The sequence below is a fragment of the Centruroides vittatus genome, unplaced genomic scaffold, assembly GCF_030686945.1.
Source record: "Centruroides vittatus isolate TY-2023 unplaced genomic scaffold, ASM3068694v2 scaffold_3293, whole genome shotgun sequence".
Taxonomy (NCBI): domain Eukaryota; kingdom Metazoa; phylum Arthropoda; class Arachnida; order Scorpiones; family Buthidae; genus Centruroides; species Centruroides vittatus.
The window spans coordinates 227863-253695 of NW_027122702.1; the positions used below are offsets into that span (position 1 = coordinate 227863).

The 25833-nt window shown below is 30.9% G+C and overlaps 3 protein-coding genes across 5 annotated transcripts in view; 2 read left to right on the top strand and 1 right to left on the bottom strand.

Annotated features, from left to right (window-relative positions):
• Unr (cold shock domain-containing Unr) overlaps positions 1-6035 on the top strand; it is a 51019-nt gene extending 44984 nt beyond the window's left edge. For both annotated transcript variants that reach the window (XM_067286196.1, XM_067286197.1), the window contains 6 exons: positions 1786-2106; positions 2199-2377; positions 4965-5194; positions 5274-5437; positions 5502-5692; positions 5779-6035. In XM_067286196.1, the coding sequence (XP_067142297.1) occupies positions 1786-2106; positions 2199-2377; positions 4965-5194; positions 5274-5437; positions 5502-5692; positions 5779-6007 (1314 nt within the window). In that variant the 3' untranslated portion in view covers positions 6008-6035. The remainder of the gene's footprint in view (positions 1-1785; positions 2107-2198; positions 2378-4964; positions 5195-5273; positions 5438-5501; positions 5693-5778) is intronic.
• Positions 6036-8843: 2808 nt separating this feature from the next.
• On the bottom strand, positions 8844-10592 carry LOC136988333 (E3 ubiquitin-protein ligase ARIH1-like). The gene is given in 2 exon segments (XM_067286214.1): positions 8844-9466; positions 9469-10592. Coding segments are annotated over 2 exon segments (1476 nt in total). The 5' UTR covers positions 10463-10592; the 3' UTR covers positions 8844-8984.
• A 14924-nt stretch (positions 10593-25516) lies between these two features.
• Positions 25517-25833, top strand: part of Pld (Phospholipase D) — a 49824-nt gene continuing 49507 nt past the window's right edge. Inside the window, exon 1 of one of the 2 annotated variants that reach the window (XM_067286191.1) lies at positions 25517-25803. The gene's annotated coding sequence lies outside the window, so the exon portion shown is untranslated. The remainder of the gene's footprint in view (positions 25804-25833) is intronic. The other variant, XM_067286192.1, reaches the window with a different exon arrangement.

Consider the following 25833-nt stretch of genomic DNA (forward strand, 5'->3'; position numbering starts at 1 on the left):
TTTATATTATTTCGGTATAGCCTTTCTCTTGTTAATGAACTATTTATTTTTGATTACTTAATAATTGACTTCATGATACTTGAAGAATACCTAACTTGATTAGATAATACAGGGTTAGCAAGAAATAAGTTTTCCACTTCAGAGAGCTCTGGAGTGCATTCTACTGCTTGAAATGAGACAAAATTTGGACTACAGATAATTCAAATGATGCACTTGCTATTTCTTAAATAAATAAAAAAATAGTATAAAAATCCGTCGATAGATGGCACTAAAACACACAGAAATATTGAATATGCGTGCACATATCAATGTTGAATATGTAGCACTAAAACTGCTCAGTATGTCCTCCTTCGTTTTGAACAATGTGCTCTAATTGCAAAACTATATTTTCCACAGCTGAATGCAGTGAGTCTGCCAGAATATCCAGAACATGGTGTTGAATGCTGTCCTTCAGATCTAGCACAGATGCAGGTCTTCTACAGTAGTCGTTATCCTTCAGGAAACTCCATAACCAAAAGTCACAAGGGGATGATATCCAGTAAGCAAGAAGGCCATGCTGTAGGAAAATAATGGCTGATTATCCATGCATCTGTGAAATGCTGTCTTAGTATGGTTTTGCAATTAGAGCACATTGTTCAAAACGAAAGCGGACATACTGAGCAGTTTTAGTGCTACATATTCAACATTGATATGTGCATGCATATTCAATATTTCTGTGTGTTTTAGTGCCATCTATCAGTGGATTTTTATACTATTTTTTTTTATGTAAGAAATAGCAAGTGCATCATTTGAATCATCTGAATTATCTGTCCAAATTTTGTCTCATTTCAAGCAGTAGAACTCTCTCCAGAGCTCTCTGAAGTGGAAAACTTAATTTTTGCTAATCATGTACTTTTGGCTGATTTATAATTCTGTTATATTTTACATAATTTCCTAAATACTTGGATAACTGTTATTCAATAAACCAACTTCATTCCAAATATTTTCCTGATTCTGAGTTATGGTTTAAAAAAATTAATTTAGTATAACGTAAGCATAAAAACCAAAACTCCAGCAAAGAATGTAAATTTAATAAAAAGAAACATTTTAAATTATTTTTATCAATCGTTGTCAAGTTACAAACTGTTGTTGATTGCTAAAAAGCAATTGAAAATGTTTGTTTTTCATTAATTATTATTTTTTTTATGCTTTTGTTATATTACAGGTTTGTCCAGTTATTAGTTCTACATTTGTTAAATGAGTATATTTTAATAATAATATAGTAGTGTTTTTTTATCCTCCTAATTTATAGGAAGAAGAAAAAGGAAATGATGCATTATGTTAGCATTTTGTTATCTGATTAGTAACTGTTATAAATATGTAGCAATTTTTCATTATTAGTATTATATCTGGCAATAATATTTCTTTTGTATATTTGATAGATTGACAATGTTAATGTAAATTGTTTGTAGATTAAATTTATACATTAAGACACTATTTGTTTTAATTGTGATAAGCTAAAATCTGATACCTATTTTTGGTTACATTAATTATTAATAAAGGAAATGGTAATCTAGTAATTTACAAAGAGGCATAATGCATTGAAATTACTATTTATTAGTTAAAAACACTCTCAAGGCCAAAAAGCTGTATGTTTAGTGAAGCATTTAATGAAACATGATTAATAATGTATATTCATTTTCAATAATTGTTTCATTATACTTGGATTATAAATTTATTTATATCCTATTAATGAAAAAAGTTGTTTTATACAATATAAATTAATTTCCCTAAAACTTTTTCCAGGAATGTTCATCAAATCATCGCTTCCAAGCAATCAGAATCCGTAAATTGCCTCCAGGATCTGTAAAAAATAATTCAGGAAGTAATTCTAAAAACCATTTGTCTGAAAGACTTTGTGGAATAATAGAAAAAGAAGCAAATGTTCAAGATATGAAATCTAATGATAGGAAAAGTTGTTCTGGAGAGAACGAATTCAACTTTTGTTGTAATGGTGATTGCAGTAACGAAGGAATTATAGTTTATAATGAACAAAATAAAAAGAAACATATTCATTATCATTTGAAAGATTGTGATTATCAGTGTCAACCTCATTTAGGAGATAAAGTAAGAAATTAAACATAAATGCAAACTTTTGAATTAATGATTTTTCATATTTTTTACATGTAATATGATTTTTATTATTATTATTATTACAGGTTGAATTCACTTTGACATTATTTAATGCAAATCAGGTAGCAACTGATATAAAGATTATTGACAGAAATAGTATGAATGGGTATAAGTGTACTCATCGAGGGTTTATAGCCGCACTGAAGGATGGTTTTGGTTTTATTGAAACTGAGGATCATGATCGAGAAATATTTTTTCATTGCAGGTAATTTTTACTTTTTTAAATATTTAAATAGGACTCAACACCATGTCCAGATGCGCGACCCTGGGAATAATTTCATGTGAGTCTATTATCATCTAGTCATTCCTATTGTGAGCCTGGTCAAACCCATCAGTGCCCATAGGATGGAGAGTCAAAAATAATATATATTTATGTATATGTTGGTTGGGAGCAGTTGCACAAAGAAAGAGTTTGACTATACTTTTATTTAGGTTTTTAGGATGTATAGATGTATGCCAGACACAAAAACAAAACACCTGCATTCAGTTTAGTGATAAAACTCTATGATATCAAAAATATATCCTGCAGTTTTATCACTAAATCTCATTTATTTCATATAATGTATTTTACAGACTATAAGACGCACCTGAATTTTGGAGGCAATTTTTCGAAGAAAAAAGTGCGTCTTATAGTCCGTAAAATACGGTATATATGTATATATATTCTGAAGGTTTGATCCTTTACAATATATTTGGAATAAATTTAATCTACATGTTATGGTTGGCTAAATTATCAGAAAATTTCACTTTTAAATATTTACAAATAGTAGTTTAATTAGTTTGCTCTAATTGTCTACATAAATGATTAGAGCAAACTAATTAATTAGAATTAATATAATAAGAAATTACTTGTAACAAAATACAGTCAAACCTGTTTTTGTGCCGTCTTTTCTGTGCGATTTTTTTTGTGCGGTATATGAAAATTTCAATCAAATTGGAACATAATTGACTCCTGTAAAATTTTTAAAAACTCTATTGGTTGTTTTCTATGACATCAGCAGGTTTTTTCATTTTTTATTCAGTAAAATTTTTTTCTCATACGTTTATTTCGGTCCCCTCTTATTTTAATAGCATAAAAACCATAAATATTATGTTATATTTGAACAGATGCGGTAAGTTAGCTCCCCTCCAGCTTTAGACTGCAGGTGTGAAATTTCACACCTTGTTAAATGAAATAACACTTCCTGCAGCTATATTTATCAAATAAAATCATTATTTAACGATTATTTTTAACTTTTTAATGTTAGATTCGTATTTAAGTGGAAATAATTAATTAATATAAAAATTAAAATTCTTAGAGGATTTTTTCCCTATTAGGTGTTGCAGAAAAAGGCCCAAGGAGTTAAAAAAGCAATTCCTAGTTATTTCGTACGGTTTCGAGTTATTTTTTACGTGAGACTTTCTTTATGGGGTCCCTATCCCCTGCATAAAAACAGGTTTGACTGTAAATAACTTTTATTTATGTTCAAGAGTTAGTTCATTTTATATTGAGTTTGATATGTTTAAGATTTAAAGAGAGCCTGTCTCTTCAATATTATAATTTTTTAGATACTGCTTAGTCACTCTTTGAAAATATTTGTACAGAAAAAGAAAACAATAATTCAAAATATAGTTGTAAAGATATAATGGCAGAAAACAAGTATAATAAAAATATCTATTTTAATTTCAAAAAATGTAGCCATTATTATTATTATATACTTTTAATCTTTCTTGCTGAAACTTGTTTCCATGCTATATGATGAATTTGAAAATTTGAAATGTCACAAATATGCAATTTCTTCTTTCCATTCTGGATAGTGATCATTCCAGATCTCCCCCCCTCCCATTTAATTATGATTTCAGTGTCGTTAAGAATTATTTCAACTAAAAAATATTGTTCTCTCATTTAAATAAATGTTGTTTTTATATTGATAAAGCTTGATGTTTGTTGTCTAGTTGCTTTGATTTATTTAAGTACATTATAATAATTACTACAATTTTTCTCCATATACAAAAATGAAATTCTGCATTCTTCTATTTTAAAAATTTGTTTTAATGATGCGATTATCCTATAAATTTTAATATATTAATTAATACAGTATATATTTTTTAATCTATGTTACGTATATAAAATTTTCAAAACAGTTAATTTTATGTTTCTTATTTTAATATTGCCAAAGCATCAATCAAAATTTGACTATAGCATTATATAACACTACTATGTTGAATAGAGTATTCTTTGAACTCATAGTTTATGGAATTATCTACTTTTTGATTTACATAAGCTGATTATTTTCTTTTGTATAAACTGTATCACTTTTTTAAAAAATTACCTTAAAAATCTCAAAAAATCTTAAAACTTATTTACACAATAAACAAACATAGTATGTTATGTTTGATTGATTTATTAATTGTTAATTCAAAAGGTAGTGGCTGTGAGGTTACCCAAGGGACCAAATGGTAAAAATGGCTTCAAGACACTCAGATGCATAGGAATTATAGAGAATGATAATCAATCATGAAAATACATTTCACAAATCAGAACTTAGATATAGAAATTGAGCTACAGTAATATTATAAATAAAAAGTTTTCTTTGTTGTCTCTCTATTCTGATAACAGCATTTCTATACTTATATTACAAAAATAAAAATATTCTGTTTGAGCTTGTTTTTAAAGAAATCAAACTATAGTTGTCTATGTCTTATCAGTTTTTATTATTAAATTATTTATACTACTATATTTTGATTGCTATTTTTTTTTAACTTATAATGGATCCTTAAACTTTCCAATAAAATAAAATTATTTGTCATAGTGTATTTGAGGGTAACATTAATTCATTGGAGATTGGCCAAGAAGTAGAATACTCATTATTATGCAAAGGATCAAAATTAAGTGCTGACAATGTTCGTAAGTTGCCAACAGGAACTATTCCAAATGAAGAATTATTACCAGAAGTATTAAATGGGATCATCATACGTCCAGTACGTTGCTTTAATCCAGAGCAAGATGAATATTGTGGCTTAATACAAGTGACGGTTGATGGTATTTTAATTTCCATTTTCAATTAAATAATTTTATAGTAATTGTATTTATGACAGGTTAAATTGATTTTATTTAATAGAAAACATGGAGGAAGGTCCTAAATATCCATTTGGTATCACTAGTCTTGCTGACAAACATGAATTTTTACAGAAAGGAGATGTGGTTCAGTTTCAGATAGGAATAGTAAAAAGTACTGGACAGCATCGTGCTGTTAATATCCGTGCCATAAGAACTTACTTCCAGGTAAATTTTATTATTATACACATGGCCAAAATATTAAATTTAATTAAATGTAATTTTTTTCCAGGCAACTGTAGAAACAATAAAAGGAAATTTTGGATTTTTGTCTCATGAAGCAGAAGAAGGAAAGAAATTATTCTTTCACATGTCTGAAGTGAAGGGTGGTGTTTCTCTTCAGCCAGGAGACAAAGTAGAATTTGTGGTAGTACATCATCAGCGAACTGGAAAATATTCAGCTTGTAGAGTAGTCAAAATAGGGTATGTCTTTGAAAAATGTTTTCACTTTTTATTATATTAATATGAATTAATATAAAGATTGTTCTAATGAGAATATATTTTTACAGAGAGAGTCAACCCGCCCAAAGACCAGAACGTTTAATCAGTCGTCTCCGCAGCATTTCTAACAATGGTAATCATCCACGTGTAGTGGCTGTGAGGTTACCCAAGGGACCAGATGGTACAAATGGCTTCAAGACACCCAGATGCATAGGAATTATAGAGAACGATAATCAGTTATGCGAAAATACATTTCACAAATCAGAACTTACAGACATAGAAATTGAGTCGCAGTAATATTATAAATAAAAAGTTTTCTTTGTTATCTCTTTATTCTGATAAAATTTAAAAAGTCGGCTCACTTAGTTGCCCTGGGAGCCCAACTGACATATAATGGAATGTAATATTCTCGCTTGAAAGTTCATTCAATCATGTAAATGTGAGAATTTTTTTCCCTATTCCCAACAATGATCTCTTCTTACAAACATATTTTAATTCATGCTAATTCCACATTTGTTATGACTGTGCATTTCTTTTTTATTTGAAATTTCTTCTGTGAAATTCAGTTTTTTAATCATCATGTTTAAAAAATTTTTTTAAAAATCAGCAAAGAAAACAAAATGCTATTGTTAAGCTGCAATTTGCCATAACTTTAGTCAATATAAACACATGCAAATATATATATTAACATATATATTATTTTTTTTCCTGCAGTAATTTTTAACAAGAACCTTTTAAACAAAATTGTTTAAGATAAATTGATATTGTGATAACAAAAATAATTTCCTCTTCTCTTGGTAACAAGAGCTAGATACCTGTAGGCAAGTGTTGCACATGATTAAAGTTTTAACTTTCAACAGTTTCTTCTATAGTGTAAGTTAAGTACACATATAATTTAAATTTCAGATTATTGGTTTAAAATTATTGCACATAGAGCAGTTATCATAATTATTTCTCTTCAGATGTTTCATTATTTTATTTTATATTTATTTTTTTTTTTTTGCTTTGAAACATGTTTTTTTTTCGTAAGCAATTTATTGTGTCTTAGTCAGTACTATAGTACAAAGATTTCCATTAAATTGGAAGAAAAAAAATAAAAAATAAAAACTATATTAAATTAGCTTATTACTAGTCACCGTTACGTCTTGTAACAAAGACATGTTGCCAAGTACGTGACACCACAGAAGAAGCTGTTGATAGTAATCAAAGAAACTTGACATTCATTGTGATAAATGCAGACAATTTCTGCCTATCTTGAAGATTCCCAAAAAAAAAAAATATAAAAAAATAAAAAAAAAATAAATATAAATAAATATATATATATATATAACTTAAGATCTGAAAGCAGTTGTATGGAAAAGAAAAAATAAAATGCAATTTTGTGGAATCTAGTGAATTATTATTTTTCAAGTGTGTGTATTTCAGAGAAGAGCTGAAAAAACAAACCTCTAACCACATTTCATGTCTGTTTATTATATTGCTAATTTATTCTTATTTTAATATTAAATTTATAATTATTAATCTTGATTTATTAATATAATATAATTTGCCATATTTTCACATGAAATTAATGTTTGGATATTCGACAGGGTGCTTGAGTTCACAAAGTTTAAATTACCAATGTTCAATTTGTATATAATTTGTAAAAATAATCCTTTCAGCTTGGAATTTGAGCAATTACTATGCTAAAATATTTTCAAATTTTATAAATAATAATAATCTCACTATAATAATTTGTCATTGAAACAAAATTAGTATTTAACAATAGATTAGTCCATGTTTGGCATTTAAATTAACTAAATTTTGGTAAATTTAAAAGAAAAGATCACTTTTATTATGAACACAAATTATAATTTGTTAATAAATGTTAAAAGTTACATGTTGGATATAATAAATTATATTGAAACATGTTTATATAATTATTTATAAATATTCCAAGAATATAAAAGTACTTATATTATGCTAAATTTAGAAATTTAATGTTAAATGTTTCACATGATCCTGAAATATAGAAAATAATATCATGCTCAGTCTATACAAATATATAAATTAGTTTATAAATGATGAAAAAAGAAACATTTTCTAGTATTCTAACTAAATTTGTCTTTACATTTTCAGGATTTTTCAAAAGAACACTTTAATGTCAGGTACTTTTAATATAGTTTTTATCGTAAGTTTTCATTATGAAATTATATTTAATAAATTTCTCTTATTTAATCAAGTTAGTTTCAGAAATTTAGCTTTAATACTAAAGAATATTTCAAAATAATTATGCAACTTTCAATAATTAAAATCATCGGTTGCTGTTTCTAATTAAAATATGTCTGGACATTTTTTAGCTATTAATACTTTAAATAAATTACTAAATTTTATAACCTTTTGAATATTTTAATAAATATGTAGTAAACTATGCATTACATGCATAGTTTACTACAGCAGTTTCAGTGGATGTGAATTACAGGCATGATATTATAGTACCTAGTCTAGAATAAAGTGATCGTTTGCTTTGAAACATTGAAGAAAAGAATTTTATCTTATAATTCAGTTACCACTATAATGGCTCTCAATATAGAAAATGCTAGATTGTGGATGATTTCTGCTAAGAATGAAGGGAATAGTTTAACTTTAGCTGGCATTTATAGAGACCACGACTGTCCAGCGCTTGTTTAAGTGAATGCATTGTTTCGTTCCTCCCCATAATTTGTTTATAATCTACTTTACTAGGATATCGCGCAAGTTTGTTATATCACGATAGAATTGAGGCGGAGCCGGAAAGAAATGGGAGATCCAAGAACAAAAGCAATCGGTGTCGAATGATTTGTTGTGTTTTGTTCGGTTTTCTTGCCAATTTCCGTTATGAATCGCGTCAAGGAACATTATCACTGACCCCCACTATCTCGAAAAAGGAGTCACGAACCCCAATTTTTAAAATTTTTGAATTCATCCTTGCAATTAATGGAAAATGGCAACGTTTTATCAAAATAATCCTTTCGAATTTTGAGAAGGAACGTAATTCTGGAAGCCACATAGACTTTGCTAACACTCCGCTTCAATCAACTTTTTAAATACCAGATTTATAAATCTCAATTTATATTAAGCAACAAAGAGCAAGAACGACAAAAGAATTTTAACACATCAATATTTATTGGCAAAGATTTAGGATAATACAGTTATAAAAGATTTAATGCTCTTTTGTTGCGCAAGTTTTTTCCATTATATTTTCAGCTTAGAATCTACGAAATTGGTTAAAAATATCGAAAGTCTGCAAGCAATTTCATTCGAAGTGTTCCCACCATTTCTTCTTGTAACCTTCGTGAACGTGTTCTATCAGCACCCTTCGTCTTTTTTCGCAGTACCGAGATTTGTCTTGTGTTTCCAGTTTGAGTTTTTTGAGATCTTCACAGGAGACATTTTCTCTCAAATTCTTTTCCAAATATTCGGATAGTTTCTCGGTGGCCATTTCCAAGTCGTTCTGATTTTCCTTGAATATTTCGCTTTGATTGTTTTCCTTTAAGTAGTAAGCGAAAACGTACGTGTACATCAAAGTGCGGTGACACTTGTAAAGGACGTCCACTGCTGCTTTCAGGAATCGCATTTCTATAAATGTACCTTCCTTCATTTCTTCCATTTTCTCGGCGATCGACTGGTGTAATTTCTGTTCCAGTTTGACTTTCTGCATGTGATTGTTGTAACGGTTGTAATGGAACAGATATCTCTTCAAGCCCATTCGAGATTTATTCAAAGCGTTCCTGGCGTTTTCGCCGCTTCGTCGTCGTAACGATTGCATTTGTACCATGACGAACCGTGTGGTTCCCACGGTCCAAGGCAGGTCCAACAGAATTCAGTTTTACAGTTCTGGTTCTTGCATACGATGTGGTTGCATCCGCCATCTTTTTCTATAATGGCATTGCATTTGGGGCACTCTTTGGTGTTGCTGGAGATCCAATTGGATGTGTACCTGTCGTCTTCGCATTTCTTCTGCCACTTCCGAAGCAGGTCGCAAGTGACCGGCTCGTGCCAGGCTTCGGTGCAAGAAAAGCAAAATGTATGTCCGCAGTTGCACGTGACCGGTTGTGAATCGACGTACTGAACTTTAATGGCGTTGGTGCATTCGGGTCTAGAGCACCATTTCAGTAAGCGATTGCATTCCACGAAGCAATCGGCGATCAGGTACTGATATCTTTCTTTTACTTTGATATCCCTCGAAAGTTTGAGGACCACGTCGTCGTCTATTATCGAATTACATTGGTGAGCGGCGCATCGAATCGTTTCCGTCATCCCTGCTAGTATTTTGGTTCTCAGATATTCTTCCCAACAGTTCAAACAGAATTTGTGGCCGCATTCGGATTCTTCCATTTCGGAATCGGGATAATCCCCATAACATATCAAGCAGATTGAAAGTGGAGAACTAGAATGGAACTTCCGTTTACGAACATGTGAACTGTGACCGGAATCGAAAACCTTGGTTTCTTCATATAGTTTTTGTTTATCTCCCTCGAAAAAGATATTGTACAGTTTATCTTTGTCCCATCGAAGATGATTGAGAAGTATTCGAGTGATTACGGGTCGAATTCGAGTTATACAGTTTACCTCGGAGATGCACTCGTTCATCTCCTCCATTATTTGTTCCGCATTCAGAACTTCGTACTGGAAATGTGTTTCTCGATAATCTGTAAATCGATTCAGACGGAAATTGTCACCGCCTAACGCGTCAGCTCGGTCGTTATGTCCGAAATCTTCTCCATAATTCATCACTTATTCGGAAAACAACAGAAGAGGGCTCCGATTTTTTCCGAAATTGACGAATTTATCTTATTGGACGACTCGTTAAGCGACGCGAATTGTTTTAGAATAATAGAAATATCTATGATTGTTGAACGAATTATTTTTTCGTTTTATTCAGCGAACAAAAGACGTCGTTTTATGGAATTGTTAACGTTTTGAGCGTTTTCGTTTCGAAATTAAAAATAATTGACGGCAGCGGGTGCGTATTTTGACGTGGTTAAAGCGTACGCTACTTTTCAAACTTGTTCCATGTTTTATAATGATAACCCGAACATCGCCGGAACATTAGCCATTACTTTGATATTTGTAATAACATATAAATGATTCAAAAAATATTTTTTAAAGCTTATATAATCTTTCTTTACTCAAAATAAAAATTGCAGATAATTATATTCAAATTTTTGTATACCAATCAAGGTGAGGAAGGTTTGCCCTCCCACGCATCTAAATATAATGTAATTTACACCAACGTATATTGTAAGTCCCCCCTTTTTCAAACTAGTTATTGTCATGTGTTCTAAAAAATTTTTTTGTTTATTCGTTCTAGCGCTTAAGACGGGTTGGAACAAATTAGACCAACCCGAAATGCATATGATGTAGGTCTAAATAAAATCAATTTGCCAACCATATTGCTGTGAGATTAGTCTACCAAAAGTTTTTTGGATTACAGAGATTAAATTCGCAATATCTGCTGTACAGCAACATTTATATTAATGAAATTAAGAAACAAAAGCTGCTTAACTTATGTTCCTTGAAAATGAAAGGCAAGATAAATCAGCAGCAGACACCAAACTGATGACTTTAAACATTGAAATGTCAATTATTAAAAATTACAAGACATTATTTAAATAAAATTTTTGACGTAAATGCTACAGTAGTCGTGGTTACTGCTATAATTTAGGTTTTTTCGATGTGCCGATAAGTTAATACGCTGATAAAAGAAAAATATTAATAAAACTAGTCATCAAACCAGACTTTTAAATCATGAAAGTAAATAATATGCCTGCTATCCTGTGTACAGTACATCAATATTTACTTTGTTTCAATAAAGAGCGTATACAATGTGTCGAGACCTGTTTAGGATTTAAGTTTAGACTCCCTTGAGCATAGTCTACAAGGTCATTTAAAGTGTTGACTTTGAAGAGAGTGGTTGATTTTACTGTATTTTCAATTTAAGTGTTATCGTCAATACGGGGAAGCTAGTCTCTAAACATTGGAAGGACCTTTAACATATTTTGCTTACGGGACTAAAATTTGTGCTTATGCAACTGGCTTGGAAAATGGCGAACACTTGTTTCAGTACTTCTATAATTAATTGATTATGTTAGTAAATATTTTCCAATTGAGATTACTAATCTACATTTAACACCCTGTAAGTTGCCCTCAAAAGTAACTTGTTGAGGATTTTCTGATATTTAAAAATTAAATATTTTTTTACATATTTTGTTGTTCGACATTACCCTTACATATGGGGTATTGGCAATTATTTCATGATAGCTTTTATTGAAATTTTATTATTTTTTTAATGTGTGAAAATCTTATCGAAGTTTTGCAGATAATGTTTTCCACAGACTAAGTACACCCTACAGAAATTTCAAAAAGATTTTAAAATAACTGTTGTCAAACAGCGTTCGTAATTTTCTAAAAAATCATACCAAAACAGTATTAAACGTGTTGGATATACCGTAAAACAAAAGGGAAAATATGGCGATCGATGAAAAAAATAATCCCCCAAGATTTTTACATTTTTCGACTCAGGACACCTTGAAACGTCAAGAAATGCAAAAAATTCGGGAGTAATTTCTGTATGCATGGATATTAGTATGTGTGTATATTGTGTGTGGGGGGGAAACAATTTTGTTCACACTGTTTGAAGCTTTTGTGCTTTTCGTCGAAAATTTCTAAAATTTTACAGGATGGTTTGCTTATCAGACGGATTGATGCTATTAAATTTTAGTGGTTAAAGGTAGAAGGTGTATCTCCAGTAAGGTGACGATTTTACTCGTTATTAGTGTTTACAATTTTTTTTTTTAATTAAAACTCATCCCTACCCTCAAAACTAAGTTTTTTGTCGTTTTATAATAGTTAAAAATATAAAGTTTTTAAAATAAAATATGATAACAGATGGCACTACCAAAATTTCAAATGCTGTCGGGAAAGTTGAACAACTCGTTGCTGGTTCATTGAAATACAGTTTTTAAAACTTATACTTTATTTATAGATAAAAAAAGATTTTAAATTTATTTTTATGTATTTTCGAATAAATGTCAAAGCTTTCTACAGTAACAAAACTTGTTAACAATGGACAAAATATTGTTTCGTGCAACAAAACATTTGCGATTGTTGAGAAAAAGACAATTGTTAATTTCGATGATTCTCAACGAAGTAAAAAGTAAGACGTTTTAAAAATTTTATTAATTTGTTCTATATTTATTCAGTATTTCAATAGCTGTTTCTTTTTTAAATTCTTAATATAATAATTAAATCGGACAAACTCTAATGTAAATATACTTTCTCATTTGGCTCTTACCGCCCTTTGGGTTGTAAGAGGGCCTTTTTAACCATACCTATTGTGGGTTCGACAGGATAGTGAAGACGGGGCCCGACATATCCGAGACAGACCAGCTCTATCGAAATATTCTTGGAGTTATTCGTCCGATTTCGATTCCGGGTTCTTCAAAGTCGTAGGCAGTTTACTGACAGGCTTCAACTACCCATCAGTCAGGTATACTTGATAAATATTTGATAAAATAATTAATTACTTTAAAAGTTGCAATTTCTAAGATCTATAGAATAAACCAAACTCATACTAAAAGTTAAGATTTAAAATTTTGTATTATTAATTGAATTAATGGAATAAGGCAGTGCGATCTCTAAAGCGTGAGTACTCCGAGAAGGGATTTCAGTGGGAAATTGGCCTGTATTTATGCGTTAGACACGCGAAGAAAATGCAGAAGTCTGGTGGTCAGGGCCAACTACCAATGATCAGTAATCATTGGTTTTGTCCACTCTGTCACTAGTAAGCAACTTTGTATCAACTGAGCATTGGACAATCCTGAATAATATTTCGAATTTTATTTTAATTTTCTCGATAGGATTTCATTTATTATTAGAAAATTTATATTTTAACTCCAATCTGATAAAAGTTTCTATCAATAATTGCAGTAATTTTTAATCTTATTAAGATAAAATGTATACGTAATATAATTAAACTATTTTAAAGAAAATGGTATTTTATAAGTTGCACAATGCTAATATATAAATTATTTAACGTTTTCATGAACGTAAGTTAAGTTAAAGTTGAAAAAACACGTTTAACACTGCCTAGAGATGCAAATAAGCTAATGACGACCGTGTATTGTTAATAGATGTATTTCCATTCTTTTGATTTTTCATTCCTCTGATTCTTTGACTTGACCATCCCTCTTGGAATTCGAAGATTATTAATAGATAATTTAAATCAAGTAGTATAAAACACTAACCGGATTTTTAAGGCTGATAGACAGTTATAATCATTTCAGTAACTCTAACTCACCTTGTATGTCTTAATTTTCTGGTAATGTATTTTTAATTCCATACAGTCTTATTCACACACTTCTTTAATTGCTGGCCCTCGTAAATGAAAATACATTTTAATTACTCAGATTTCTGGATATTGAATATATTTATGATTCTGAGGAGATTTGATCATTTCTAGTCTGGATCGTAGTTGCCATTTATAACTTTATCGTTGTAATGAATTAATCGCAGTTATTTAATTACTCAATTATGATTGAATATTCCACTTGTTATTTTTGCTGAATATCTTAACTTTTAAAATGACTTTAGTTCTTTTAAATTAATGATTTTAAAAACTTGTATAAACTTTATATTTCACAAATACAAGAATTTCACAGTTACATAAAAGCGTTTCCTTGACATTATATTTAATATAAATTATCATTTTCTAAAATTTTCCTGTATAAAACACGAAGAAACATTTGTATTTCAAATAACGTAATAGTTTGAAGTTCATTGAAAGTATTTCGTAAGTTCAGAATATACCTTTAAAGAATATTTTATAACGGTAGAAATATCAGTGGCGCATTATTCTATGGGAAAAAGGCCAATTGCCTGGAGCCCCTAGCAACAATAAACCGCGAATCAATCTTTTACGAGAAAATATTTCTCCAAAAAATTACACCGAAGAAAAATGTATGAAGTCAACGCTGATTATTAAATGGGGTCTTTAATTCAAATTTGTCTGGGTCCCTTGAAGATATAACGCACTATTGAGAAACATTATATTTTGTATTAGATGTCTGATCATTTAATAATACTTTCTCACAAATATTTTCACCAAATACACAAATATAAGAATTAGTCTCCAAGTAAAATTATTATTCATTTCTTTCATACAAAGCAGACCACGCGTAATAGAAATAATTTTGATTACAATCATTTCTAAATAATGTTCAATAATATTATACATTCAGAAATAGAAAAACTCTAACAAAAAATATAGAAAATTAATTAATAATAATAAAAATGATAAACGGATGTAATATGATATAATTTACAAGAACAAGGAAATGTATATTAAAAAATTTCACTTGTAGTCACACAAATATTTCACTAGCAATTGTAATTACTACAATTGCAAGTGAAACTAGGTAACCAATTAATATACAGTTAATTATTAATTGATTAACAATAAATAAACAATTAATTAACAATGACTAGGTAAACAATTAAAAATATATAGTTAAAAAAGACGTTCAATACATCGAGTTTATAAGAAATATTTAATAATTATTTAGAGAAAAACTAAAAGTTTGTAAGACGAAAATTAGAATATAAATTGAGAAAATTAAACTTTCACTTTCATAATATTCCGGTAAGAGCCTTTCTTTCAGATGACGGTGTTACTATCAGGACGTGGTGGGATGGCGAATGGCCTCGCTGTCTCTACAAAATGCCACAGGAGTCCTACGACGGTAACACAACGTGGCGAGATCACGCCGCCACTAAAATGAGCATGAAACCCATCGACTCCATACACTTGTGATAAGTGTCAAAAGTAAGTTCTTTATTTCCAAGCACTTAATTGAGAATTGACATGGTGAAACCCGAGTTTTCCAGAATATAAGGCTATCTCAGAAACTTACCGCCAGGTTACGGATTTACCGAGCCAAATGCCAAGCGACTGCATTATAACAGTTAAGCAGTAAAAGAAACGTTCAAATTGGACTATTGTTGTTATTTTGTAAAAGTTTCCGTTTGAAAATAAATATAGATCTATTGTTATTACTGTTAGTAAACATATGTTGATAATTAAATTGATAAAATTTTATGGAAATAATGAAACTTCCATTACCAATTTGACATTCTGATGTGGTCTCTATGTCTCATTCTATAGGAAATATATACTGTATAAGTTTAAGTTTACAGTAGTTGTGAAGGTACGATGCGCTCTAGTATTTACTATTTAATATAACAATTCCTGTATTAAATGCACTCGTGTTTTAAAAAAATAAATAGACTATACACATATCTTTTCTCCATGGTTTCAACTTTCAACTTTAAATGTATAAATTCAAACGATGTACAGAATATCAATATTCGGGATTAGTGTGCAATTAAAGCAACGAACTGGCAATATTTTTACCGGTAGAAAATAGCAAAATGTTTTGTTTTGGCATTGAAATGACATTAAATTAGCAACCAATGAAAATCGTTCCTTCCATATGAGACGACCTTATATTCTAGGACTTTGGGCGAGATCATGCTGCACTTTTAAAATAAACACGCAAGGATTTTGGAGTTATACAGTACGTAGGTATTAATTTTGAGATAAGAACTTTTTTCAGGTGATTGTGATACTATCAGGATGTGGTGAAATAGCGAAGTGGCGACGCTATTTCTAGAAAATGCCACAAAAATCCTAAGACGGTACCACAATATGGCGAGTACGTGCCGCCATTAAATAAGCACACGCCTCTCGGTCATTCTGGGCACTGCCAGGTGCCACCGAGCGCGTCCACGGGTTGCGGATAGTGGAACGACCTCAAAAGAGGTTAGCTGCGAAATAAGCGAATGTAACATACATTCGACGAATAAGCAGTCGCGGACAACTGGCAATAATAATAAAAGAATTGATTTTCTTTCAAAATAGCTATTTACCAACAATTGATTTTATGTCGACTAGTTTTAGACGATCAGCCGGATGGCCGAGCAGCGATCAAGGTGCAGCGGGATGGCAAGGACTTAGGACTCCTTGAAACGTCGAGAAATGCAAAATAATTCGGGGGTAATTTCTGTATGAATCAGTGGTGTGCCGTGACATTTGATGATAGGGAAGCTGTGTTTCTGTAAGAAGCCGACTTACAGGGGCAATCAATTAATTGCGCGTCAGGGCCCGTTCGTATTCGTTTGTTCGATAAGCCAGTAAAAACCGTATACTTCTTTAAATGTATTTTCAATAGATTATCTGACGTACTTAATAAATAAGAAAGTTCAATATAATTACCTCCATTATTAGATTCAATAAATTCCCTACGCCCTCTAAATGCCAATTCTTGCTTTGAGAAAAAACATATAACATCTATTAATTTAGATATATCTATTAATCGTAATTATCTTGTTATAATTTTCAATATTTATTTTATATTGTCTACCAATGTTAAATTCTATTCCGCTTTGATTTCCAAATTGCTTCAATTTTACGAAAGAATCGTCATAAATTTTATCGTCAAAATGTCGAATTTTTTTGTTGACATATTTATATTTAATTTAGGCATTGGTCTTTCTCTTTTAATAATGTTTTCTTTTTCATTATATGGTCTCGAGCCAAAACTTTTTTAAAATAAATTTTTGAATCACTAGCCACGATATAAGGGCTAAAATTAAAATTATCAGAAAAACTTACTTGGTAAAACAAAATGTGTGACCAATATACATGCCTAGTACAAAAAATTCTTCAATTGTACGAATATACTTTTAAAGAAACTTATAATTAAATATAACTTTGTGAAGAAACGTACATAAAAATAACAAAATATTCTTTACTTTTTAAATCTTAAAACAATCCACTTACAATTAGTGAAATAGCTCCCTACGAGTGGCTAATGAATGGAATCAGAGACGGTCCAGGTAGGTGTGTGCGTGCCAAATCCCGAGAGTGCCGATACAGGTCAATGTCAAATGCCTCTTTTGTCGCATCACTAGTATATATCAAAGGACGCGACAGGGTTGTTGTAGATTTTAAACGTTTCTCACCATAGCTGTAAAAATCTAAATATGTTAAACTTAACAGATTGTCTGTCGTTCGTTTTCTAACTAATTCGTTTTAGGACCGAGTGTTCACGGAAATTTCCAAAATTTACAACTTTTCGGTCACTCTCATTGAACTGGAGAAATTTCTGTCTTTATTACATCTAATATTATGAAGAGATCAGACCCCACTGTACTCGGCAAGAGATTGGTTCAGTTAAGCTTCTGTTTAATTAAAATTTCGGCTCTTTCATCAGGGTTTTATTTATGTTTCTAATACCCTAATCGCTTAATTATTTAACTACTACTTAAGTAGAAATAAGTCGAAACCGGTTACTTTGTACTCGAATATTTGTAGTCTTGGGAAAGAAGTGGAAAGAAATTTTTATGACAACCGATACATAAATGTAAATTTAAGGAAAATAAATTCTAGAGCTTTTTTTGTACCATTGTACGTCTCTTTCATTAAATTTGGTTGTAAATGATGCTAGCCAAAGTAACAGTTAATTTTTTATCACTGTACTAGAATTGTACACGTTTTTTCTGCATTCCCTTACAGATAGGACATACTAAATCGTAATATCACCGGTTTAACATTGAAATCCGTAAGTAATATAAGATGGGAGAGCGGAATAAATATATCAAATATTTTAATGGATTTTTTTTTAAACTCCTGTCAACTATACAGAACTATCATAAAAACATGCCAGTAAATTCCTATCGGTTGGGTTAAGTTATAAATCTAGTATAGGGTTGGCAACCTTTTTTATAACATGGGCCAGAATAAATTTTACGTTTTTTCCGCGGGCCGTAGTAGTAAATTTGACGCCTTCTTATGACTTGTAATTTTTTTAGTCTGCAAATATGAAATAAATAAATAAAAAGTTAATTACTACATTTATTTCTCTTATTGTTTTCGAAAATTACAAAGAATTGGAAAAATAACTATTAATTAGTTATTTTTCCAATTTAATAATCTATTAAAGATCTCGCGGCCCGGATAGAAACTTTTCGCGAGCCGTAGCTGGCCCGCGGGCCGGGGGTTGCCCGCCGTTGATCTAGTCTACTCATGATTTACATAATCGGGCGAGGACGGCCGAATATCTTGCAGGCAGGCGGCTAACAGCCCACAACCAGTCCGGGATATAAAATTAGAAGCTTTATGTGTGAAGCATCCGCCAGCTAAACCGGGTGACGTTGGGCTCTGTACAGCGCATGCGTCAATGCCTATAATCTGGCTGCTTGGAAGTTGACAGGCAGGCGGCTAACAGCTGAGAACCGGTCCAGGATATAAAATTAGATGCTTTATGCGTGTGTTGCTTCTACCAGCTAAACCGGGTGAGGTTGGTGCTCTGTAAACCGCATGTGCCAATGACTATATAATCTGGCTGATTGGAAACTGACCCGGTTTCGACATTCCTTCTGCCACCGAATTATTCGAATATACAATAGCAATCTTATCGTTTTTTTTCACATGTAGTATAGAAATTTGTAAAAGATACATAATGCAGTTATAATAAAATATTAATTTTAATTAATTCAAAGTACGTTAAAATATGAAAATTTATATTTTATAAAATACAAGAGAAGGTCATTGGAAGGTGGAAGCAGCGCTTCCATCGCTTCCAATGACGGCACGCCTGCTCTGGGAATCCGGGATCGAATCCGAGAAACCTCAGGAATTTTTCGGGGTGCTTACTGCGAGGGCCTTTTTTCAAGCATGTCGTAGGTTAGGCTATACCATAATGAGGTGGCAGGTAGGTAAATCGAGTTGTCGTCACATCCTAGGCAGACTATACAGAAGTATCCATTAATGACTAAAGAAAAGAAACACAATATTGTCACAAATAAAAATGAAGAGATGTCTGAAGCTTTATTAATTAATAATAATTTGTCAAGAAGACCTTATGCTAGAAAGTAAAAATAAGAATCCTGGATAGTGTCAGTTTTAGGTCTTAAGACAGCAAGGAAGTCCAAACAAATATAACCAGAAAATTTCATAGACTATAGAAATGTGTGAAACATTATCAAAAACAGTGTAATTGCAGCACTTCGTGAAATTTAAGTAACTGCGCTTAGCACATCTATTGATGGTAATGTGGAAAATTGCTTTTGGAATTTCTAATGTTACTAATTGTGTGGCATTGCATTGCCTCCATTTTCAGCTACTGTATCAAGTTGATAATACTAGAAAGTCGTCTCCTCTAGAGATGAATATTAAGAGATGATTTGGCGGATGATGAAAGGAATTGACTGCAATCAGTGAGGACAACTAATCTTGTTTGGTCACTTGAACATAACACTGGGTTGGTTCATAGGGAGCAGCAAAAACGAGACGATTCTTCCGTTTGGTGCCCGAACCCAACTCACTTGTCTGTCCATTTGATTCATATTTCTTAAAGATGCTACTCGCAATCTCTTGATAGTGGACAGTCGTTTCCCCTCTCGTTTTTATCGGATCCTCGGACTTCCAAGGATCCCAAGGATCCTAAATGTGTTTACAGAGGATCCCATGGTGACCCTCTGTAAACACATTTTCACCCATTTTTCCGATTACATTTATTGTTTCAACACGATTAATAGAGACTGATTACCGATATATTTATATTTTTGCTGTTGAAAGTCTTTTGTATGTCCATTACAAGTCACCAATTTTCGATTGTCTGATCCATGCAAATTCGTTGGTTGTGACAGAGCTGATCCATTAGTAGTAGTAGTAGTAGAACAGCAGTGATTACTTTATACATTTTAATAAATATTTATTCAAACATATGATTTACTTCAAATATTTGAAATATTATTCATTCCTCTTTCATAGCGAAATAAATTCGTACATTTTTTTTTTAAAACTAAAAATCGATTTGCATCATACAAGTCATGAAAGATAACATCTACTTCCTCAATTCTTAGAATTGAAGATGTTCTTCTGATAACTTATCTTAGGAAATGTATTGACTAATATATAAACTACTTTTTACTGAATGACAAAGTTTTTTTTTTAATCTTCTAGCCATCGAAATTCCATTTTGTTTAGGAAGAATAATTCAGAATGAATAAATAAATTACTGTGTAAATTAATTTACTAAATTAATGAATCTGTGATACTAAATATGCAATAGTTAAATTTTAATTAGTTTAAATTAATTATTATTAAAGCTTAAATCATTTTATAAAATATTTTATAAAATGTTTGTTAAAGTTAAATCAATATATTTTCCTACATTTTTAACATATATTGATCTTGAGATTTTTATTTATATTTAAATTTATTAGAGTTAATTTAAGAAAGATTAATTCACTTGGCATTATGAAGAATTAACCCCTGTAGATGGGAGGTGAAAGAAAATTACATGAATTAAATGAAGTTTTGAAATTCAAAAATAAATATAAATATTCAGAGATTTTGTAGATAACAATAATTAGAGGGGAAATTGTATCAGTTCCTGAAATAAATAAAGCTAGAGAAACAGTTAACGTCATAGCAATCAGTAGCGCAGAAGCTGAAAGAGTTTAATGAATGTGTGTACAAAACAAGAAACGCTTTAACTGTTGAACATGTAGGCCTATCTGAATTTATGACAATCAATCTACTAGAAAAAGAATTAAGAGATTGGGACACTATACTTTCTGTACATGGGAGTAGTAGTAAATTAAAAAATGCCAGGGCAGCGTTGTTGTTGTAAACTTTGTAAACTGTGGCTAAATATAAACCATAGATTGGCCACAGACACTAGAATACGTCAAAAATCGGAAAAGACTTTGTGCGAACCGAATTACTGTTTGGAACTTATAAATTTTTTATTAAACTAGGTTTTTTTAAATTATGGCAACGTAACACTTGGGCGATCTGCCTAGAGGGATGCCTTCCGGGAGGTCTCTTTAAGTGTAACTGATCCCTATTCAGGCGTTACAGACGTGAAGAAAATCCGAAAAACTCTACGTGGCCAGCCCGTCCTGGAGAAGCGCCGAACACTAATCTCGCAGGTCTCTTAACTACAGGCGACGATTATCGGAGAAAAAGCGGCAAAGGCTATAATCTCCATATGAAACCGTAAACAAAGAAGAAGAAGAAAAAGGCGCCGAACTCCCAGTGTTCGTGGATCCTCTTGGCCACCGGTGAGCCGGCTTGTTTCTGAAACATAAGTATTTGTACATGAAAATATGTTATAACAAAAAACAAGTTCAACACTTTATTTTATTTAAAAATTTGTTTTAAAAAAGATTCCAAAACATTTTTAACATACAGTTAAGTGCAAGAAAAAAATACTTTAATTAAAAAAGGATTTATGGAAATTCTACACCCGTTTATCCTTCCTCACATTCTCCCTGCGCCCCTGAAGCGAGCCGGTTGTTAAAAATTTGCCATCACATCAATAGATTGAACACTTCGCACAGATGAGATTTTTAGAAAACAGCTGAACATTTTTAAAATCGGAAATTTTCAGATTAGGAAACGACATAGATCATCGCCATTACCACTAATAATAAGTCGGATGCCGTCTAGGAAAATTCATATTATTATGTGAAAAATCGTGACGTAATAGGAATAAGCCATACATCGTTTCAGTTTTCACGCAACGATCATTGCATACCACTGTTTAATTTATTGTTGCCGAACTCGACAGTTTTAAAAAAAGTTTATGAATCCTAAAGGTATGTTAAAAGTTGTGTAAGCGTCTTTATTTACAATATATGCATTTTACATACTGCATATAATAAATATATATATATAAATTAAAATGTTTATTCAGATTTTCTTTATTTGAACTTAACGTGTTTTTTTATAAATGGTAAAAAGTATCGTATCTGGTTTTTTACTATACATAATAGATACATTCTTCTATAATTTAATTAATAAATCATTCCCGTTTACTTACAATTCTGAATTATGAATTTTTTCCGGTTGTGACCCGTAAAGAATTGTTTTAGATATTAAAGAAACATGGTAAATTCACCCTTTACGCGCAAAATTTCGACTTACTGCGAGAGAACATATTTTGAAAATACGTTTACTCAATTTTGAAAAATATCTGAATGAGAAATTTTTTAGATTTTGTTGACCTTCAAAAAATTGGCGATTTCTTCCGACAATATCCAGTGGATTCAATATCGATTTAGAAGAAATTCAAAAATATGTAAATGGCACAGTTAAGTTCTAGAGATGGGCGAATACTGTCCGAGAATACTCGAACACTAGAAAGTATTTGAATATCTCATTGATTAGAAAAAATTCGAATACTACAAATACCTCTAATATCGCGTCATACGCACTAATACAGTACTTTAGTAAGGATTGCCAGATAAACACTTCGCCTGCTACTACGAGAAGCTATTGTAAGCAAACCCCAGTGGTGGGAAATGGGCCCAACATATCCGGACGGATCACCCCCAGAAATATCCTGGAGTTGTTTCGACCCGTCGGGATTGGATTCCCAATCCAAATACCTAAGTTGCCAACTTAACCAGCCGTTCGGCCATCAAGTAAACATTTCATAATAAAAATACATTTTTTATTTTATAAATAATAAAACATTTAACAGTATATTTTATTAGAAATGATTTAATTAAAAAAAAAAAAAAACATTTTCGGGAGCGCATTATAATTTTTCCATTTAAATCAATGGTAGTTTTAGTATCGATTAAGAAATTTTGCTTCTTAGTTAATGTTTTAATATCATATTATATTCGTAAATCAGGAGGAAAGATGTATAATATTATAGTTTTGAATTATGAAACTACAAAACTACGTCAAACATATCAATGATATTGTACTGAGAATACTGTAGATGTACTTATTACATTCATTAATCAATACAAGAATATTAAAAAAAAAAAAAAAAAAAAACACTACATCACTTGTGAATTACGTAAAAATGTAGTAAACAGTATATTATATTACCAGGAAAAATTGTTTCAATTATTCCAAAACAAAGGACACTTTCCTTTGTAACAAAGGGGCCGTCCATTAATTACGTGTACAGTTTAAGGGGAAGAGGAGTCACGAAAAGTACATCATTATATACGAGGGGAGAGGAATCCAGGCATTGTCTACGTGGACTTTTTAGCGATATTAGTGGCATACAAATGTGTGGGTTAAAAAATGGCTCCAAAACTATTTACATAGTTAATACACGACACGAAAGATTGGTTTAGTATGGGTCGATGGATACAGCAACGCAACATATGAGCGATCTGCCAAGAGAGGATGTCTTCCGGAAGGACTTTCTCTACAGACAATTGGTCCCTATTCAGGTGTTAGACACGTGAAGAAATGCGGAGAACTTCACGTGGCTTTCAATTATTAAATTATTTTCGGTGGTTTTATTCACTCGCCCACTGAGAGCGCAAGAAAGATTAATTTAAGTAACTTTGATACCAAATTTTATTACAGGCAATTATAAAATATCGTAAAATAAATTAAATTTTAATATAATTAAATAAAATCACGTGTTAAGATATTAAAATGAACGAAACTTCCGTCTATTAATAAGTCAAATGTTCTAGGAATATTCGCAAGATAATTTCACAACGCATAGAAAATATATAAACGATGATAATTCTACGAAACTATAATATAAATTTTTGTTATTCAATTAATGAGAATTGAGGAAAATATTTTATTTCGAGACGAATTATAATTAAATTTTTTTTTTCTGTTGTGAAAGTACATAAATTTTTAAAATGGTTTTATAACATGATTACAAAAATTCTCTTATCTGATATGACATAATTAAAATATTCCTGTGACATATAATGTTACTTAAATCTTCTTTTATTTTTTATGAAACACAGCTGATTACAGTTACTTTTTATTATAATTTATAAACCTGCTGTTATAGAATATAAGGTTGTAAACTATCGTCTTCTTTCTCTTTTAATACATGGTCAATGACCTTTTCCTTGTCCCATGATTAAATCTATGTGAGTTCTATATATGCTGTTTACTCATCTATGAAAAAATTTAGAAGACTTTTTCATAGATGAGTAAACAGTTATATGAAGTGTTAAAGGGTCAGTTAAATAGGCCTACATAGAATTTTCTATTGTTTGCGAGTATAATTAGGCCTATTATAATGCACAAATTCTATATTTCTAATCATTTATGCACACGATAAAGTAATAAATAATGGAACGAATGGTAGTAAAATAATTACACATTCGTATTGCAATATAAATTCATTTAAATTTCATTGTCATTGTCACACATTGTTGCGATGTCGCGTCGCGTTGTGTAACGTTGTACTGTACTGTACTTAATTTTTATCGCGTATTTTCCGTATATTATATAATATATATGTCCCTCTCGGCTCAAAATTTATTAAAAAATTCACTTACAACGCATTTCAATGTTACAAGATGATTATTATTCGTATTTTTAAGTAAACGCGACGCGCGAACTGCTACGTCTTTGCGACGCGACGCGAAGCGAAATACTTATTTTATGCAGTAAATAATAGTAATGTACGAGTGTTTCTTGCACATCCGTTAAAAATACTTAAATTCGATAAAATATAAACATATAAATCTACATTTAACAAATCATTCCCTATTCACTGTAGCTCTACGCGATGCGGTGTCGCGAAGACGAATCGCTAGAAGATACAATTTCATTATTAATACATACATTATTATTCTTACTGCGATGAAATATATTTTTTTATATATATAAATGATCAAATTATCATTTTTATTAGCTTAATAAATTCGAGATTTACTTAAGAAATTAATTTAAAAATCGCATAGACAATATTTTTACTTAAAGGAAGTGATAATACTTCCTGTTTGACGTCATCTCCCGCTAAGTGGAGGTCACGTGTAGAAGAGAACTTTAGTTTTTTTCCCCATGTTAAAAGTGTGTCGTATGTTTACTGACGTTTGTGTTTCGTTTATTAATTGAAATTAAGGTCGTAAGTCGTTTTACATAAGCCAATTTATATGCTGTAATTGGTGAAAGCTTTGATTCTGCTAAATTACTTGAAATGGGAAAGGTGTAGAATATCTTTGCTATTTTCTCAGATGACACTCACTCAGTTAAAATCCTGCCAGTGGGATAATTGGTTAGTATACAAAATTTAACATACTTTACG